The 21,003-nt window shown below is 34.1% G+C and overlaps 1 protein-coding gene across 1 annotated transcript; it reads right to left on the reverse strand.

Moving 5' to 3' along the window:
• Positions 1 to 1,623: 1,623 nt before the first annotated feature.
• Positions 1,624 to 20,957, reverse strand: LOC124366172 (glutathione S-transferase-like). The gene is made up of 4 exons (XM_046822524.1): positions 20,723 to 20,957; positions 17,453 to 17,620; positions 11,408 to 11,550; positions 1,624 to 1,924 (listed from the first exon to the last, which is right to left on the reverse strand). Exons 1-4 carry the CDS (start codon positions 20,862 to 20,864, stop codon positions 1,751 to 1,753), a joined length of 627 nt encoding a protein of 208 aa, XP_046678480.1. The 5' UTR covers positions 20,865 to 20,957; the 3' UTR covers positions 1,624 to 1,750.
• Between the last annotated feature and the right edge of the window lie 46 nt (positions 20,958 to 21,003).

Genomic DNA, 21,003 nt, shown 5'->3' on the forward strand with positions numbered 1-21,003 from the left:
ATTAATAGCTATAAATAAATATATTATATCGGTCCATCTAGTGTATCGGGCTGTTTCCCTCTAGTTTGAGTTATGCCAAACAATCCCAAGTTCAATGTGTTGTGTTTGCAGATAGCTTAGGTCTCACTGTTTTCTGCCAGTAATATCTAAAACTCTAAACCCAAGCTGATAGACCGAGTGGTGCAATGCAAGGACATAGCCACCGGGGGGGGTTCAAGGGGTCCGAACCCCCCAATTTTCAATTTTTTAATTTTATTTTGGTTAAAAGATTTATTATTATTTTAAATCATTCAGTAATAACTGACATGCACTGCTGAAAATATCGTTCATAACAAATGAAACGGGTCAAGAACTTTTTAAGGCACAAAATGGGGCCTTAATATGGGAAAATATTATTTGTCTGGACCCTCCCCCCCCCCCCCAAATTTGCAACAACTTTTTTAGTAAATGATTATTGTTATATAATTCAGTATTACTGACATGTGCATTTACACTGTTAACGAATTTTATTGTATGTTTTATGCTAGTCATTACGCTTTTAGTATTTACTGACCAATTTTTCCATGCAATCACTTGTTTCAGACAAACAATTCATTATTACTGGTATTATGTTACGCTGTTGATTTTACCTTGTTTCCCAATCAAGTATAATATTACAGAGTGTCCCGTAACTCTCTGGACAAAGGTATACTACGTTACTGCTCAGGTCAAGACAAGCATACTCGTATTTAACCATATGAACATGGGTCCCCGATGCTTAGTTCCACATCTGTCCGTCTGTAAACTTATGTTTTTATTAAAAATGAACATCTCAAATACCAATAAATTAAATAATACCAAATTAAAATGTTTATGATAACAAGGTCAAGTACTGAAAAATATATCATAAAAGTATCTGTGGTATTTTCAAAATGGCGGCCATAAGAAATTTTAAACTTTGAATACCTTACAAACCAGCAGTTTTTCTCAAGAACAACAAGAATAATAGGTTTTAGAGGTTTTTATCACAAATATAATGGCACGAAAATTATTTTAAATCGAATAATAAATTATTCTAAATTTTACTCCAATGTTTATGATAACAACAAGTACTGAAAATATATCATGAAATTATCTTCAGTATTTTCAAAATGGTGGCCATTAAAACTTTTAAGCTTTGAATATCTTAAGAATCTGTAATTTTCTCAAGTATTTACAAGAATAACAGTTTTTAGAGAATTTCCATCACAAATATAATAACACCAAAAGTATTTAAATCAAATATTTAAAATAAATAGCTGATTTAGAGCAGATTTACTGTGACAAGACATGGCCCACATTGAGAGCTGCCGTTTACTCAGTTTGTATTGTGGGGGTATTCGCTGAGAAACCTCAATGTGGGCACAAGTTCAAAATTGTGTGGCATACCTTTACATCAAATCTGTTAATCACGTTCAAGAATGGATGTTTTATGCAAATGAAACCATTTAATTAAAGTTGACAAACAGTAAAACGACTTTCACACATAACGTAGCTATGGTGGGCAGGGTTGATTTTAAACACTTTTACTTATGTATATTATGCACATTTCGGATTCAGAGAATTCGTCATCAGGTATAAATAGGTTAAGGTAAATGCATTTAATTTATGAAGAATTTTATTAAACATTACTTATTCCATATTAAAAATTGATTATCATTAGAATTATTAACTTTATTTTTCAGGTGGTGACACTCCAATTATTTTGTTGGGGATTAAACCCAACTCTTCTTTAAAGGTTCAAATCGTCCGGAGGGCGCTTGTCGACCCAGGCCTTGATGGCGGGCAGCGCGAAGATCTTCTCCTTCAGAGCTTTCATGTTCGGGTAGCCATCTGTTATTTCAGTGCCTAACAGATAGTTCAGGCAGTCGCTAAGGGCACCGTAGTACAGGTCAGCCCATGAAAACTGTGGAAAGCGTAAGAAATTAGTTTTGTTTTCACAAACTATTGCATAAAGTATGGTATAAACAAGTTTAAAACCTTTGAATATATTTGAGGCGAATTAATTTTCTGTACGGTGTCACAATTTTAAAAGGTAATGGATGGTTATATTTCAACTACTTAAGCATTGCAGAGTAAACCCGACAGGATGTGGAATTCAAAAGTCATCTACATACATGTTTGTTATATACTTGTTAGTGTTTTAAGGTTCGAAGGGTATACAATGTGTTAAGAAGTACAATATAAACATTTTTATTCTTTATTTTATTACATATATGTTACTCATAGTAACAATATGAGTGATTACGGTTACTACCATAATGTCCGACTCAAATAAACCTTGTCTCGAAAATTACATAGCCTCACATTAGATAAATTCATTACCCAAAAACTTGACAAGCGACATGTCAGGTTGATGGCCATTTACATGTATGCAAAATTATCAACTCGATTAGCGTACAAAGATAAAACGTTATTTAAAATTTCAAGTTATAATACGTTTTATACTCACACATATAAAACATCAGTTAAGGTTCGGGATAGCGATCATTTAAAATAATTAAATACTGTATCAATAACAACTCAGCTTTTGAGGATCGTTCAGCAAAAACTGAAAAAGGTGTTTACAATTTTCAGGTAATTTACAACACTTTTGATGTTATAAGTCACTCTGTACAGATACGCAGTGAAGTTTTTATTTTAAGGAAGAGGCAAGAAAATTCATGTATGCACACAGGTGACCCGAGCCTGTAGTTTAGGGCTCTCACGAAAGACGTAAACTACCCCCTAAAACCTCTTCTTTTGCGTCAGGATCCTAACCTGGAAACCGACAGCCACTTACTTCAGGTTAAGTCTGATTTTAAACCTAAACCCTCAGGGCTCGCGCCGATCTGGCCTTCGAAGAGCTAGGTCTAGACCGTGTGACGATCTAGATCAGCCTCCTTTGCGGGGAGGATGTTCTGGACGAGGTGCGACGAACAGGCCCAGATTTCTGACCCTCCAGCATTATTTCCGAGGTTACCGACAAAGCACCAACAGGGCGTTTCCTAACGCAAGCAGCGGAAGAAAGTGTGCTCCACGTGTCGGGAACGCCCGAGAAGTAGATTCAGTCCGGTGACCCTGTTTGGCCATATGTAAAAGATAAACCTGGAAGTACCAAGTCCACTTGGAGGTAGTAGTCCACCTCACCATTTCACCCAAGGTTGGACCTGCGGGATAAGACTTGCAGACCATCGCATCGTCCCGAAATTCATGTTCCCACATCTCCCGCCAGTTCCGATAGGTGCGAGCACGTTTTTCCTTTTTAAAGCGGTGGTCACCACGTCGCTGGTAGATCCCTTCATGTCTCCTGCTAAGAGCTTGTGTAGACTCCAGCGACCAACAGGACTGCTGGCCCAGAGGTCGTGCGATACGCTGAAGCGATTCTGAGTTCTTCTGGACGCTGAACTGGTGCGGCCTCATAGCGCTACAGCTCATAGCGCCACAGCTCACAGCGCCACAACAAATGGTTCAAACTTATTAAATAATAACTTTGGAGGGGGACACTTGATATAGGGGAAATACTGAGGCAGACAACCATCCCAACCAACGTCACGGCGCATGTAGTGGATAATTCAATGACATTGCAGTCGCATTTTAGTTATCTCTATACATAAGTTTGTTTTACTTCTTGATTACATATAATATCATACTATTGCAGTTAAAAACTGCACATATCAATTAGCAGCCCAATTCTTTTAGTATAGATTGTTTTTCTAAAGAAGATCGGTTTTGACTTTGTTCATGTGTGGTTTGGGTGGAAAACACAGACTCGTTGGTGTTGCGCGCCAGGCGAAGATCCCACGAGCTACGAACTAAGTTGGCTGCTCGCTCTCACGCATTCCAATCTCTTTATCTGCTCATCTTCCGGTCCCGATCTACGTTTTATTTCCTGGCCACATCGGCTGATGACTCGATACACCTAGTTCCTAAATAGTCCTTAATATTTTGGGCACTTGTTTTCCAACAACCATTCCCTTTTGAAGTTTCTTGTTCAATATACGGTAGCCTATACGTACAACAAAATTATAATGGAAATTAATTTGTACGATTTTTTAATAGCTTGTAAACCCAATTCAGATTCCAGATGTTGAAGTTCACACTAAAAATACTTAATGGGAAGCCCATTGTGTAGTATACGGTTTAACACTGCTTTTTCTCCACTGATACCTTTGGTACAATAAAAAATGAAAATTGTTACACCGCTTTCAAGACAAATTAAAGATTTTGAAAGCATTTTAAAAACTAGAACACATCCATGCCATAAATTGTTTTACTATAATTTGTTTTTCTACAGGATATACCTGACGGAACCGTGAACCGAAGACCTCTCTTACATGCTAAACATCTTATTTCAAACTTCTACCACATTAAAGTAGTCTATACACCTATATCACATTGGAATAATCTTTTACCGATTAGGTTGTATTCACACATGTATTCGAGTAAAAGAAAAATATTTTGTATATTATTTTGGATTATGATAACCAAAAACAGTTTTGTTTAAAATTTAAGGTTTCTTCTCGTTAACTTATCATTATTCCTTATTATTATTTTGCATTTTGTGTATGTCTTTTGAAGAACGACATACAAAGAAATCAGGAAGAACCTTACAAAATCGGTTATCAGTTATTATTTTGAGATTTAATAAACACTGTATGATATTACACGTTCTGCATGTGAATACTGATAGGATTTATACTCATTAGACATTTATTAGTTTATAAATCAACCAGCTGTTACACGCGCGGCGCCGTTTCCTACTTTTTCAAAGCACTTATGATGTTTGAATGTTGAATTTAGCTGCAATTCACAATCCTTTTATACCAGTGTCTGGTATTTGACGCTGTCTCAAACTTGAGTCCTGCAGAGATCCAAAGAAAGTCGGCGACGAAGAAGCTCAAAACGAAGCTTTAACACCTTTACATCATCAGAGACACCTCCGAATAGATGGAGTGGTGTTCTCATTATCTCATCATATGCACAACTGAGTGCACTACGATGATCTGATACGGTCTCTAAGCACAGTGGAGCAACCGAGTTTTATACACATAACGTAAATATGGTGGGAAGGGTTGGTTAAATTTGTATTATGAATTTCATTCTGACTTTCTGACTATCTTTGGATCCCTTCAGAGGAATGAGGTACTAGGAGTCAAGCCTGAGACAGTGTCAGATAACAGAAGCTGCAATAAAAGGTGAACAGAGGCTATATTTAACATTCAAATTCAATACATCTTTCCTACCCCAGCTATGTTATGTGTAGAAAACTGTTGCTCCAAGTTCCGTCCATTTCAGGTACTATTGTAGAGTTTTCCCCGATCAAGAAAATATATACTAACAAAAACCAACTTCGATCATACAGCGTCTTCTTTCGACTCTTTCAATTTTTTTTTCGATCTATGATTCTTAAGGCGAAATTTTTATAGCTAGCCTCTTTTTCCGATGAAGAAAATATATATCTTACAATGTGACTTAAAAGTTACTGCGGCCTTATTTACAGTTACACTATTGGATTATGCTGTTGCACTTACAAAAAAATCATCCCATTTGTTGGTTTTTGGAATCCAACTAAGTGATTTTGATGTTTTCACTTATCAAGAAAAATTTATAAGGGGTAGAGTGTGCTCCCCTTCCTTTTCTTTAGCTACAATAAAAATGCCATACACAATGTCAAGAGAGTTAACCATATTCGATTAGCTTATGTGCAAACATGCACTGCTTTGTGCAATAAGGGAGTTTTTATAACAGTGTTTAAATAGTATTTTCATTGCATTACATGGTTTATCGATTATTGGTGCAATCTAAACTTAAAATTAGATAATAACTTCGTTTTTTGAAATCTGCATTATACTACTGATCAAGCACTTTAAAATAGTTTAATACTTTCTGAAATTTAAATATGAACAAATGTTTCTGCCTCTTTGACGAAGTTCAGGTGAAAGTATTAACAGCTGTTAAGTACAAATAAATATATTTAAAAAATAAGTAGCCTACACTGTATAAATAAAAAAACTTCTTAAATTAAAAAATTTAAATTGGATCGTATTGTAAATCTAAACCATTCTCGAATCTACCTGAAGACACACAAACAATATCATTAAAATTGGTTCATGCGCTTAGCAGGGGTTCAGTGACGCACAAAAGAATTATATATATATACAGGGTGTAACTGAAATACACCGACAAACTTCAGGAGGTTGTTCCTGAGGTCAAAAAGAAACAAAAAGTTCCTATAAATTTATGTCCTAAAATGCATCGTTTTCCGTCTGTCCGTCTGTTTGTGTTTATTACATTAAATTTTTTTTCTAATCAACCATTAAAGGTACAAAGTTAAACTTTTCAACATATACTAATCTAGTAAAGATTGTCAATTTAAAAAAAAATTGAAAATTTTTACTCAACAAAATTCAAAATGGCGGCTAGTTAAAATCTTTGATGGTGAATTTCTCAAAAACTACTTCCTGTATAAAAAATTTACTAGAATATAAAAAAAATATAAATTTATTTATAAAACGAACGGTTACCTCATTTTCTGAAATCGCTCAAGAAACAAAAAAGTTATGGCATTTTTCTTAACCTAGTAACATATCACATTTACAAGTTTTTTTTCTTGTTTCAAAAGTTAATGTAAGTATTTAGGCAGTATAAAAATAAAACGATATTTTGGGTTAAAAAACTTTAAACATGATAATTAGTATTAAATTTTAAAAACGACATTGTAACAAGCAATCTACATGACTCAACTTTCATGGTTTAAACAGCTGAATATGTTTTCATGTTGAGACACAGCTGATTAGAAACAACAATGAATTCAGATAAGTAAGTCATTTCCTTGTTTATTTTTGACAAGATATGATCTGTTACTTTCACTTGTAGAAACATTATTAGTCGATAGTGCTCTTATTCTATTGAAGATGGCAGGTTACCCATTTAGCCATCAAGCTGACATGATATTTATGTATGGAAAAGCTAACGGTAATAGTCGCCTAGCATCCCGCCTGTATTACGAATCATTTCCAAATCGACAACAACCTACTCATTCAACATTTGCTGCTGTTTTCAACCGACTTCATGAGACTGGCACTTTGTTACCTTCTACTGCAGACCGAGGTGTACAGAGACAGCGTAGAACTCCTGATTTGGAAGAAAACATCTTACAGCGAGTAGAGGAAGATCCAGTCGTAAGTACTAGGCAGTTAGGAGCAATACTCAACGTAGACCACATGACAGTATGGCGAGTTCTACATGAGCAGATGTTATATCCGTACCATTATCAGCGTGTACAAGCCCTTGGTCCAGCTGACTTTCCATTACGTTTACAGTTTTGTCAATGGTTTTATGAGCAAGCAACCCTGGTTTTACATCATTAGTTGTGTATACAGATGAAGCTTGTTTTAATCGAGATAGAATAACCAACTACCACAATATGCATCAATGGGCTGATGAAAACCCACAAGCCATTCATGAAGGGAGATATCAACAGCAGTTTAAAATAAATGTTTGGGCAGGCATCATTGGAGACTGTTTATTAGGTCCTTTTGTATTACCTGACATACTAAATGGTGAAAACTACAGACATTTCTTACAACACGAATTGCCTGAAATTTTAGATGATGTTCCCTTGGGTGTGAGAGAGCACTGTTGGTTCATGCATGATGGAGCTCCCGCGCATTTCAGACTAGATGTCAGGCAATTTCTGGACCAAACTTATGGGAAAGATGGATAGGCAGAGGGGGACCTGTATCATGGCCGCCTCGGTCGCCAAATCTAAATCCAATCGATTTCTTCCTTTGGGGCCATTTGAAAACTCTAGTTTATGAAAGACCAGTTAATACCAGGGATGACCTTTTACAGCGTATCACTGCAGCCTGTAACACTGTAAGGAATACACCAGGAATATTTGAAAGAACTCGGCAATCAATGACCAGACGTGTTAATGAATGCATCGCATCAAATGGAAGGCATATTGAACATTTATTGTAAAGTGATATTTTGAAATAAATGTTGCTCCGTTAAGTTATTCCGTATTTCTTAATAATGACAGCTTAAAACTCTTTTGTTTAATGTGAGATATTTTTGTTTAATGTGAGATATTTTTGTTGAATGTTCTAAACAATATTGTAGGCTACTGTAGTTTTTTGAAACAAGAAAAAAACTTGTAAATGTGATATGTTACTAGGTTAAGAAAAATGCCATAACTTTTTTATTTCTTGAGCGATTTCAAAAAATGAGGTACCGTTCGTTTTATAAATAAATTTAGATTTTTTTTTATATTCTAGTAGATTTTTTATACAGGAAGTAGTTTTTGAGAAATTCACCATCAAAGGTTTTAATTAGCCGCCATTTTGAATTTTGTTGAGTAAAAATTTTCAATTTTTTTTAAATTGACAATCTTTACTAGATTAGCATATGTTGAAAAGTTTAACTTTGTACCTTTAATGGTTGTTTAGAAAAAAAATTTAATGTAATAAACACAAACAGACGGACAGACGGAAAACGATGCATTTTAGGACATACATTTATAGGAACTTTTTGGTTCGTTTTGACCTCAGGAACAACCTCCTGAAGTTTGTCGGTGTATTTCAGTTACACCCTGTATGTGTGTGTGTGTGTGTGTGTGTGTGTGTGTGTGTGTGTGTGTGTGTGTGTGTGTGTGTGTGTGTGTGTATAATTATAATTAAAATAATAATAATACAAATAATACAACCAATAATTATGTGTATATATATATATATATCTAGAATATATATCGCGGCATTTCTAGAATTGGGCACCCAAGATTTTGCAAGATGTGCACCCACACGTACAAGTAAGGAAAGTCAGTAATAAATGCTGCAGAATCATATATATATACATATATATATATATATATATATATATATAATATATATATATATATATATATATATATATATATATATATATACAGATATATTTATATGATTCTGCAGCATTTATTACTGACTTTCCTTACTTGTACGTGTGGGTGCACATCTTGCAAAATCTTGGGTGCCCAATTCTAGAAATGCCGCGTTTTCGGCCCGACCAGCCTCTGTGCCGTCAGCGTGTTAAACGAGCACCTATCTATCCTATATTTTAAAAACTAAATAAAAGATGAAATGTTGTTTGGACACAAATAAAACAGCTAGATGTTTAAATTAAACCTGTATTTTACAAGTACAATAATGGCACATTCAATTGAAGAAAATGCCGGACTGATCAGCTTGGCGAACTGAACTAAAGTCAACTCCGTATCCTGTTCAATGAGAAGGCTCTACATATTTTAGGAAGCCTATAAATAAATAAAAAGATCAACTAAGTACACGGATCCTTTCTGGAACCTTTCAAGAACGTAAATGTCTTATAAGTAACAGAGAGTAAAATATATTCTCTTTTAGGAATTATAATATTTCTAAACTGTAAAATTAGATATCTAGAGGTTTTATGGTATTATTTAGTTTTTTTAGTACTATATACATCAATACTCATTAATAACAAAAGTCATTAATACACGACTAGCGCCGACAACGAAAGCGATGAGAACTATGTTAAGACTATTACAAATTAGCCGTTATAAGAGATGACAGGTAGGCGTTCATGGCCATTACTCGCTGTCTCTCTCACCGGAAGCGCGGGAAGTGAGGAAATGATAGTGTCTGTGTGTGTATATATATATATATATATATATATATATATATATAATATATATATATATAATATATATATATATATATATATATATATATATATATATATATATATATATATATAATATTCTAGGCTACTACGCTTAAGAATAGACCGCTAGCAGGGTGAGATAAGAATTAATAAATTTTGTTGTTTTCTCTCGATTTTTGTCATGTCTTTTAGTTAAGTAAACTTGTTTTATCTATATGCATAAATCTGGTGATCTGCACATATGTTTCCCATGAATATAGTATTTTTTGTTATTCCTAAATACATACAATATTACATGAGTATTGTTAATGTTAGTATGTACTAATACAAGTTCAGGTCTAGTACACTAAATAGGTATCTGAACGTCCATTAAACAATAACTGTATTCTGTTTCAAATACGCATGTCATTCACGAAGAATTTAAAACAATCAGATCATTTAAAAAAGGTATAGGAACATAATAAAATTTGTTTTAACTAAAATCAAAAAGTATTCACATAGCCCACACGTAGTTCAAAATATCATGTTAACAACAATTATGCATGTACGAGTGTGAGGACTAATTTTAAAGCGATTACAATTCAATATACAACATGCAAATTCACAATGACATAAAGCTGATGCGTACAGAAAATAAAAAACTACAATCAATTCGTGATAATTAATACCTGTTCTACTATTATTTCATTAACAATAATAATCTATTTTTAAACATTATAAATACAGATATACACACAAAGGATAATTAATTAATACAGCGTGATTACCACATAATAGGTTTTAAAATACCGGTTCAAACAATAGAAACAATTTTCTTGGTTATCACGGGAATTATAACTTTGGAGGTTGGTACAGGGAAGGCGGGTTACCCCTCCAGCGGGTGTTTCCCCCACTCTCAAATCTGTGGCGCTATGAGCTGTGGCGCTGTGAGCACTCCGGCCAAATCTGTGGCGCTATGAGCTGTGGCGCTGTGAGCATGGACCCGATTATTTATTCGGTTGTGTTGGGCGCTGTGAGCACTCCGGCCAAATCTGTGGCGCTATGAGTTGTGGCGCTGTGAGCAAATTCACGTTGTGGCGCTGTGAGCAAATTCACGTTGTGGCGCTGTGAGCTTAGGCACTATGAGCCACCACCCGCTGAACTTGTCCAAGCCGAATCCATTACGCTTTCAGCGTATCTGCCCACACCTCAGTTTGTACAGGAGAACGGTCTGGACTGCAGTGAAGGTCTTATAGCAAAAGTAATGAAAGGAAATGTTTTATTTTACCAGGCGAAGTTGGGGGAAGGAGTACGATGGTGTGTTGAAGTGAATCTAGATAATAAGAAGTCAAGCTTTTTTGCTGCGATGAATTCCCAAAATAGAGACAAACAAAGAAGCCGACAAAAGGTGGTCCAGGCTCATAGGAAATCGCTGGTATTATTGTCATAAAAATCGACATAAACCGAGTAAAATACACGCACAATACCGGAAACTTGGATATTTGGAAACTATTTACCTGTGTATTTGCAATACTATTAGGAAATATTTATATAATCAAGTTTAATATGGTACAGTATGTGATATGTTTCTTGGTTGTTGTTAAAATAATGTTATCTTGCTCATTTATTAGGTACTATAGTAGGCTTGTTTAATTACAATGGACTCTATTGCTAGCGTGAAAATATATATTTTTCTCGTAACTTATTGAATCAGAAATAACATATAACAAATATACAAAAATCAGCCTACCTTTCCGTTGGCCAAATAACCATTGTTCTTTGCTACATGGTCATCAAGTTTTTTCATGTAAAATGGCACAATCTCGTTGAAGGTAGGCCCTTTCAGTGCTTCTTTCCTTGCTACGTCCATTTCGTAGTGGTATTTCACCAATTCTAGTAACAAAATACATATAAAGAGTTGATTTTGATACATATAACTATTAAATTTGAAGGCAGTTGAAACCATTAATTTATAATATTGTTGTTTCTATGACAGTGACATTTAAATTAAGTATATAAACCGATTTAAGGAATAAAGGCCAAATCAGTAGTTTTCAAGAGAGTATAAACCTTAGCTATAGCTTAGTTATGAGCTATTTTTCTCCTCTCCCCAAGTCACGCCTCCATGGCGACGCTCCCCGTGAGTGAAATAGCGGTGACGGTCTGAGTGGAGTACTGGGACTGGGGCAAAACGTTCTTACATCGCGTCGGTGGAATTTAAAGCCGGATCCCCATGCCAAGTGCCTGGCGCTCTAGCCATTATAATAAGTAAATCAGTTTGGTAGTGGATCGGTTGGTAGTGTACACGGAGCGTGGCGTTTTTACAGGTGGCGAGCACTCTGTTAGAGATATTAGGAACTACGATGGCTTGACCAGCTGTTTTTCTCTACTGGTTGCACTCCAGTGGAAATATTGGGAACTACAACAGTGGCGAATACTGTATGAATTAGCCACTTCCAATTATTATTCTCCGTGGCCTATTTGCTAGATCGTCAGACACGTAAGCACGAGGATCCAGGTTCAAATCCCGGCCGATACCCACAACTTTTTGTCTCAGTAACCATTCGGTAAGAGTACCGCCATGACGGGGGACGTGAATTGGGAAGAAGAAAGGGTAAGCTCTCGGGCCGATCAGAGACTCGGTCTATACTCTCGGGGATACTACTCAAACCATTTGCAAATATTTATTCGATTCCTCCCCGGGAATCGAACCAGTGAGGTCTTAAGAAGAAGAAAGAAACTTTATTTCTCACAAAAGAAACCTAGTAAAAAAAAGTAAAAAAGATCTCCGGCTCTACCTTAGACGCTACTTTACCTCTACGCTAAATGTATAGTTATTCAAGCTTACAACCCCACTCATAATGGCATCCTATAGCATTATTGATATTTCACTATCCAACATAAAAATGAAATAATATATTAACATACGAGTGTAGGCTATGTACTACATGCCCAACAATACATCAATTTCTGATGAAATGCTAATAAAACCTTAGAATAATACTTCATTACACCTTTCACTGTATTAATTACATATCAGATAAATAATTTACACAGACGTAGAATGCTGGATCCAGTGGATTATTTCAGTTAGTTCTGAGATCTGACGCTAGGGATGCGCCACATAAGCTGAGCTACTTCACCTCTCACTCCACAGATGGCAGTCCTAGCGCTCACTATTGCCGTGCCTCAATTTATAGCATTGGCTGTGTTATCTCTTGTGTAACTAATACAATCAAAGACTACACTGGTTAACATTAAAAAAGTAATGCAGTGCCCTATGTCAGGTAATGTTTAATATCGCTTAGGTGATATTTTAATTATTACTTATTAATTAGGATTAATAGGATTTAAATAATACGGCACATGTTCACAACACAATGTATTCTTCTAAGCATCTTCTTAAATCTATCTTACGTGGAGCTGTGTGCCATTACAATACTGGTACACTGCCACATTCATATCAGTATAGATATGTAATATATAAAAATATACAACATATTACCAATATGTAACATCCTCCTTTTTTAATAAAAATGATAAAACAGCACAAACAGATTAAAGTTAATATAATTATGAAAATGGATGTTACCAAAAACTTTCAAACAAAAGTTATCTCTAAACAAAGTCATTCAAATGAGCAGGCTTTCTGATAGCCCGACCACATCTAGTTGTTTGGTTTTGCACTGGCCTATCAGGAACAACATTAGGTCTTTAACAACATTTTTTATATTGTTATCATTTGGCCTACCCACATCATTTTCTACAAGTTTTTCCATACGCAGGACAATTAGCCCTAGTATGCTCAGTTCCACATTTTAGACACTTATACGTTTGTCCTTTATTAAAATCTTGACGAGCTCCTTGACCTCTTGATTGGTCGCTTAGTTTTTGGTTTGGACTAAAAATTATTGTTTTTAGGCCTATCATTAGTGAAATACTTAGGTCTTATATAACCTTTCTTCTTGATTGCATGCAAGCCTACGCTATCTGCAGTACCTAGGCCTACCTTGCCTTGAATCACCTGTGCTTGCTGCCTACTCAGTTCAGCAGCTCGACACTGATTCAACGCCTTAGACAAAGTTAAATCGCTTTCTCTAAGTAGAGCTTCCTGTAACTGTTTGTCGCTAATACCAATCACTACCCTATCTCTTATTAGAGTGTCTTCGTCTTCTTGAAAATCGCAAGGTTTGGCTAGAGCTTTCAATGACGTAACGTAATGATCTATAAGTTCATTTTCTTGTTGTATTCTACTAAAAAATTTATACCTACAGTACACAACATTCTTCTTAGGATTGAAGTATGCATCATAGAGTTCGATCACTTTTTTGAAAGTATCTGCTTCGTCTTGTTTAAATGTATTATAAATTTCCATATCTTCATCCCCTATGCAATGTAAAAGCATTGCTACTTTAACCTTGTCTTCTTTTCCATCATTGCCTGATGCAAGGAGGAAATTTCCAAACTTTTGTTTAAACAGAGCCCAATTGTTTGCTACGTTTTCATCAATCACTAACCCTCAAGGTTGTTTAAAATCCATTTTTAGGTTATAATTTCAATCTATTAACATTACTTAAAAACAAGGTTATCGCGATTATTACTTCACGACACTACTTTTACAGTATTCACACCTGACATCATGTTTAATATCACTTGGGTGATATTTTAATTATTACTTATTAATTAGCATTTAATAGGATTGAAATAATACGGCACATGTTCACAACACAATGTATTCTTCTAAGCATCTTCTTCAATCTATCTTTGTATCTTACGTGGAGCTGTGTGCCATCACAATACTGGTACACTGCCACATTCATATCAATATAGATATGTACTATATAAAATATACAACATATTACCAATATGTAACAGGTAAAAGGACGTAAAAGAAACATCTGATAACGTTTACTTAAAATAACTTTGTAAGATTCAATGAAAATACGTCTGGGCTAATACGACTTTTTATTTAAACTGTTATAGTTAATTTAATTATGAGCAAAACAGCAAAAATCATGGCTATATGCATGACAGTCGCTTGGATGGGTGACCGCTGAGCGACCCTGTCCTTGCAAACAGCCCGCCTGCCTGGCCATTGGTGGTGGTTTGGAAGTCACATTTAAGCCGTTGTTGATCTCCAGCTTAAGTGTCATCGAGGGATTCTTATCCATAACGTCGCCTGGTAAAATAAGAATGTACACGACATTCTATTGCCAAAATTTAGTTTAGTGTGTGGCAAGTCATCACCACATTTTCTTGCGCATGTTTAATCTTATGTGTTCAATCCTCGACGGTTATTTATCGACATTTCATAATAATACAGCAAGTTAATATTGTTCCCCACATAGTTTTAAGTAAATAAAATTCTCTACGTTGACTACTGACGTGTTGTGTGGCAACGTCGCGCGGACTTGTCCATTCTATTGATCGCCGCTAACGACACTCTTTCGTGACACCTACAGTAGAGATAACCTCCGTCCCATTGAGTTGAAGGCGGTATACATGCACAGTCATTAAGTTTAATTATGATAGTCAAAGTTTGTCAGGCTTCTAATATGGATTTTCCATTAGTTTTTTAATATTATACTCTCGCATTAGTTCGTAGGTATAATACTTTTAGACTTAAAATACCTTCTAGTATGTTTAAAATATGATTTATTCCAAAAGATAATAGAACATTATACTCTCGCATTAGTTCGTAGGTATAATACTTTCAGTTAAACTTAAAATACCTTCCAGTATGTTTAAAATATGATTTATTCTAAAAGAGAATAGAACATTATACTCTCGCATTAGTTCGTAGGTTTAATACTTTCAGTTAAACTTAAAATACCTTCTAGTGTGTTTAAAATATGATTTATTCTAAAAGAGAATAGAACATTATACTCTCGCATTAGTTCGTAGGTTTAATACTTTCAGTTAAACTTAAAATACCTTCTAGTATGTTTAAAATATGATTTATTCTAAAAGAGAATAGAACATTATACTCTCGCATTAGTTCGTAGGTTTAATACTTTCAGTTAAACTTAAAATACCTTCTAGTATGTTTAAAATATGATTTATTCTAAAAGAGAATAGAACATTATACTCTCGCATTAGTTCGTAGGTTTAATACTTTCAGTTAAACTTAAAATACCTTCCAGTATGTTTAAAATATGATTTATTCCAAAAGAGAATAGAACATTATACTCTCGCATTAGTTCGTAGGTATAATACTTTTAGTTAAACTTAAAATACCTTCTAGTATGTTTAAAATATGATTTATTCCAAAAGATAATAGAACATTATACTCTCGCATTAGTTCGTAGGTTTAATACTTTCAGTTAAACTTAAAATACCTTCCAGTATGTTTAAAATATGATTTATTCTAAAAGAGAATAGAACATTATACTCTCGCATTAGTTCGTAGGTTTAATACTTTCAGTTAAACTTAAAATACCTTCTAGTGTGTTTAAAATATGATTTATTCCAAAAGAGAATAGAACATTATACTCTCGCATTAGTTCGTAGGTTTAATACTTTCAGTTAAACTTAAAATACCTTCTAGTGTGTTTAAAATATGATTTATTCCAAAAGAGAATAGAACATGACTTGTGTGGTAGAAATTTTGTTCGGCAAATGTAATTCGTTGAAAGAGCGCTACCAGCATATGCCTATAAAATCGTTTATTTCTAATCCATCTTCTAGTAATGGACTCAATTTCATTAGTTAAACTTTAAATGTTTAATATTTTTTATTATTGTTAGATCTACTCAATATAGCGTATTTAATGCTTATTTTAATATATTAATAATTATTATTCCTTAATTTACCACTCGATCGGTAACGCATAACCACGACGGTTGATGTTTGTTTGTATGTTTTTTTTTTATTTAACATTCACAGCTCACTTGTAAATGTTGGCAATTTTGAAATGTACCAAATTTTCAAACAAAAATCTATATAATAATTAATACAATTAAAATAATAAGGACTCCTCTCTTGTCCAATCCTATTTCAAGTTAATTTTATTTCGGTGTAAAATTTTGTTTATCTAATCAGTACGCTATACAAAACACACACAATAACCTGCCAATAAACAAAATATTCAATGACTGGTTTTAAAATGTTTTTAAATAACTGAAGTAATCCTTAAAATAACTAGGCCTACTTAAAAGCGTGTCAGGGTTAGTTTAAGGTATATCTAGTAACATTTTTACAGATTTTTTAAACTCGATTTTGAGTTAACACTTCATAGAAAAGATTTTGATCAATAACTAAAACATATATCTTACGACCAAAAACTTGTTTTTATAACGTAATTATGTAAAAAAATCATTCAGAGAGTCACAAACTCTGTACCAACATTTTCAGTTATTGTTCCAGGATCAAAGACAAACCAAACTTCATATTAATACTTGCGAAAACTTAATAAATACCCAAAAAGCCACGATTTTGATTTGTTTACTTAAATAAACTGCTAAATATTATTAAGGCTTGTTGTTTTTTATTTTTATTATTATTTGTTATTACTTTTTTCTAATTCAGTCTTTAGGTTATAAAGCTATATACTGAATTTCAAATTTTTACAACAAAGCCGTTCCCAAATGAAATATAATTAATTTAAGAGACAACATTGCGGCTGTTAGGATGATTATTGAATTGTCACAAATTTTGATATATTCTTGTTTGTATCTGGTCCTGCAATAACACTTGAAAAGGTTGGTAAAGAGTTTCGTGACCGGATCAGTGAACCGGTTCGCTCATGGTCTGTGCATCACTAGTACGAATATTGGTTCTCAGATAGTCTACTTACCAATACGAAGATCGGTGAGGACATCAATTATCTCATCGATCTTGAGATCCTCCCAGTTGTCCTTGCCACCCAGTCCTGCCTCCTTCCCCAGGTAGCGGCAGATGGCCACGTTTTGAGTCAATTTCTGTCCATTCAATTCCAGCACTGGACATTTGCCCCATGGAGTATCTTGAACATATACGAATAAGTCCAGCTGGATAATACTTATCTAGCAAGTAACGTGTAAAGATAATAAATTGCCTACGACAAAGCTGTTGGTGCTGCCACTATTTTGTTTTGATTACATTGTGTTTTCTCTTTGTGTTCATTTTTTTAACGTTCTTTATCCTCCCAAGTTCTAAGTTCCTTGACAGCTAGTTTCTAATTCTAATTTACTCTCACTACATTACGGTACATAATTATGCAAAATATAAACAATTTACGTCATCGTTTACAACAAATAAAATTTAATACCGTACTTAATATTTAGTAAAGGAAAAGTGATCTCAGTACGAAGTTGGTAGATTTTGTGAGAACTGTAGTATTATTAGGTCTACTCTATTACCAGGGGATTTACATGTACTCAATATATCTAAAACCACTCTAGATACAAAAAAATATTGTATAACAATGGGTTTAGGAAATGTTTGAGGTTTTTCTCTAGGTTAAAAAATAACGGAGTTGTCAATTTTCAAAAGTTTAAACGGCCGCTCTGAAGGAAAGAAATGGCGTACCAAGCTGGTCAACGAACTTAGACAAGGAGTTTAGAAAAAACAGTTTTTGTACCAAACTTCGACTTGTTTCTCATTCCTATACCCACGTCTTTGTAATAGTAAAGTTCTTATGGTCATTACATGTAATCAATATCTCAAAAACCGCTCGAGATACCAAAATATGTTGATTACAAAATTTATAGTACAAAAGGTAAAATAAATCGTTCTACCACAGTCTTTATCGTCGAGCGCCTCCCCCCCCCCCGTCAAACGAGCTGACAGTAATGATTTCCGCCATCAATGACTGCCTCACTCCGCGCTGATGGCCAAATGCATTACTACTAATAGGCTACCCGTTTGGGTATACTCATTACGTCCCCGCAATTTACTAGCAATTTTATCTTCATTTCAAACACAATAATATTGATTTGTTGTTATTTTTTCCTTTTTTACAGCAAATATCGTTTGGTAAACTCAGAAAAGACTTATAACGATGACAATATAATATTCGTTTTTACATTAATACATAACTAAATTATTGTTACAAACTGAGTGAAACGGTAGCGTGATGGCGACTGCAAACGAATTTCCGATAATGAGAAACTCCAACAATCAACAGCGATAACGGGGCACAGAGAGCTCTCGCTGATAACGATTGAGATAACGAATCTACTTTATCGTATACGGTTAAAACAGCTAAGGCTATAAAATGGGTCATGGACGACAATTTTTGGATCCGCCATAAGTATGTAGAAATAATTTTGAGCTGGTAAAAATAGTTTAAAAAATGCGAGACAAAATTCAAAAGATTCCCCGGTAATTTTCTAAAGTGCGTCACAACAAAAATTCGACGTTTCGAGAACTATAACGCACCTTCTTCTTCAGGTGAGAAATTACTTAACATAAGTGTAGCGAGAGACTAATAATTAAAAGTTGGCTTTGTGATTCGTCAGTTATAACTTAAATAGCTTCGGAATTTTTGCACCTTTTAGGGCCATATTCTGGAACATTTGGCTCGGTCCATCTTCTTAGAGGGAATTTAGGCACCATTACATATTAGTTCTTAGAAATATTGTCCTAGGAAGAGGTTTTATCTGTTGCTCATTTTCAGGTATTAAAAACTACTACCTGCGTACATTTTTGTCGACTTCGTTGTATTTTCTACAGATACTATCTTGCATTTCTAGTCCCATTGTATGTAAGCATTTTATGAATCATCCATTTTTCCACCATCAGAAACCCTCTCCATTTCAACAAGTTGTCTGAAAGTCCCCTCAATCTATATGACAGTGTTAAATCGAAATATTTTTTAATAAACAGGTATAGCCTGGTGTTCCCTGAAGACCGAATGTATGACTTTTTCTCACAGATTTGTAAGACGTGCGTGAATTAAAATGGATGATTTAAACAATTATTAAAATGAAATAGAATTTACAACTGATACCCATTTAATAAGTAGTCATAACTGAAAAACAATTCAAATTGAACTAATGGTTTTTTTGTTCGATAACGCATTGTATATATTTATTTTTATATGAAATTAAAAAATCAAGTTTTAAAACAGCAGTACAAGATTATGAATCAAAACTCTTTGATGGAATTTTAATCAACTGTCAATGTAACTATAATAGATTTTCAAGTTTCTTTATGGTGGTGATAAACCAGCATTCAGACTCATATATCAATCAAATCCCATTATTTACTTCTGTCCTTTGTAATTTTCTTAACTCATTGCGTATAGTTGGTTATCTGATTTATCCTAAAAATAATTGTAAGAATAAATTATTAGTCTAACCCACAATCTCAAATAAATTGATACACTAATGAGATAGAATTTATTGATATACAGGTAAGTAGGATAAGGTGTCCTAGATGTACATTAGGAGAACGAGAGGGGCTTTAATAGTCAAACAAAATGCAACCCTACTAAATCACCCATAGAGTATCCATTTAAAATATTTTCATTAAATTACGCACCTAGTTACGTTTGAAAATGTTGAAATTATAATTTATACTAATAATACTAGGTTTGTTTTAATGTTAAACATTTATTCTTTAATTCTCACTAAACAACTGTTAGACATGGCTGTAACGTAAAATATTTCAAAGACGTTTAAAACGAGTTAAAACATGAAGTACCTACCCTTCAATTTAGAATTTTGAAGTATGTCGATTTAAACTTATTTAACTACGGTATTAATTTTGTGGAAATGAAGAAATGGTAGTAAATATGTTCATATGGTACATGTCATTTTAAAGGGAATTATAGCCGATTAAGTAAAAGTATTTTATCTTTAAAGTATTTGAAAATACCGGTTTTTTTATGTAGGCTAAGACCCACTTTTCTCGTTCTCCTAATGCATGTTTAGGACAACTTATCTGACTCACCCTGTATTGTTTAACGTACCAACAACTATATTATTAATTATAATTAAATTCTCAAATGATCTATTTATAAAATAGAAAATAATAAACATTAATTTTTACATTCAGCGATAAATGTAGCCTAAATAACATTATTTTACGAAATTGTTTGATTTGAGCCAAAGTGATTGTTTATTCCAATGTTTGTACTTACTTGGTTTGATTGTTAGCCATTCTTTCCCTCCAAATCTGTAGTCTTCAAAATCTTTTCCGAGGTAGGACAGCATAAATCGAATAGGCTCTGCAAGCCCTACGAGAGTGAAGTAGGATAGTTTGATTTTCGATTCACCAGCCATTACAGTGAAGTAGGCTATAACCTCAAAGTCGAAACAACAAACAGCAGCTGGGACTGACCGCACAGCTCAACGGGTGGCTGTAGATTGTCGAGTCTATAAATACAAGAGTGGTAAAGTGTGATTCAAGGTCAGATGATAG

The sequence above is a fragment of the Homalodisca vitripennis genome, chromosome 7, assembly GCF_021130785.1.
Source record: "Homalodisca vitripennis isolate AUS2020 chromosome 7, UT_GWSS_2.1, whole genome shotgun sequence".
Taxonomy (NCBI): domain Eukaryota; kingdom Metazoa; phylum Arthropoda; class Insecta; order Hemiptera; family Cicadellidae; genus Homalodisca; species Homalodisca vitripennis.

Coding starts and splice junctions, on each gene's coding strand:
- LOC124366172 (XM_046822524.1), bottom strand. CDS start 20,864: ATGGCTGGTGAATCGAAAATCAAACTATCCTACTTCACTCTCGTAGGG. Junction 11,551..17,452: donor CCTCACCGATCTTCGTATTG/GTAAGTAGACTA, acceptor TTTTGTTACTAG/AATTGGTGAAATACCACTAC. Junction 1,925..11,407: donor GTTATTTGGCCAACGGAAAG/GTAGGCTGATTT, acceptor CGCTTTCCACAG/TTTTCATGGGCTGACCTGTA.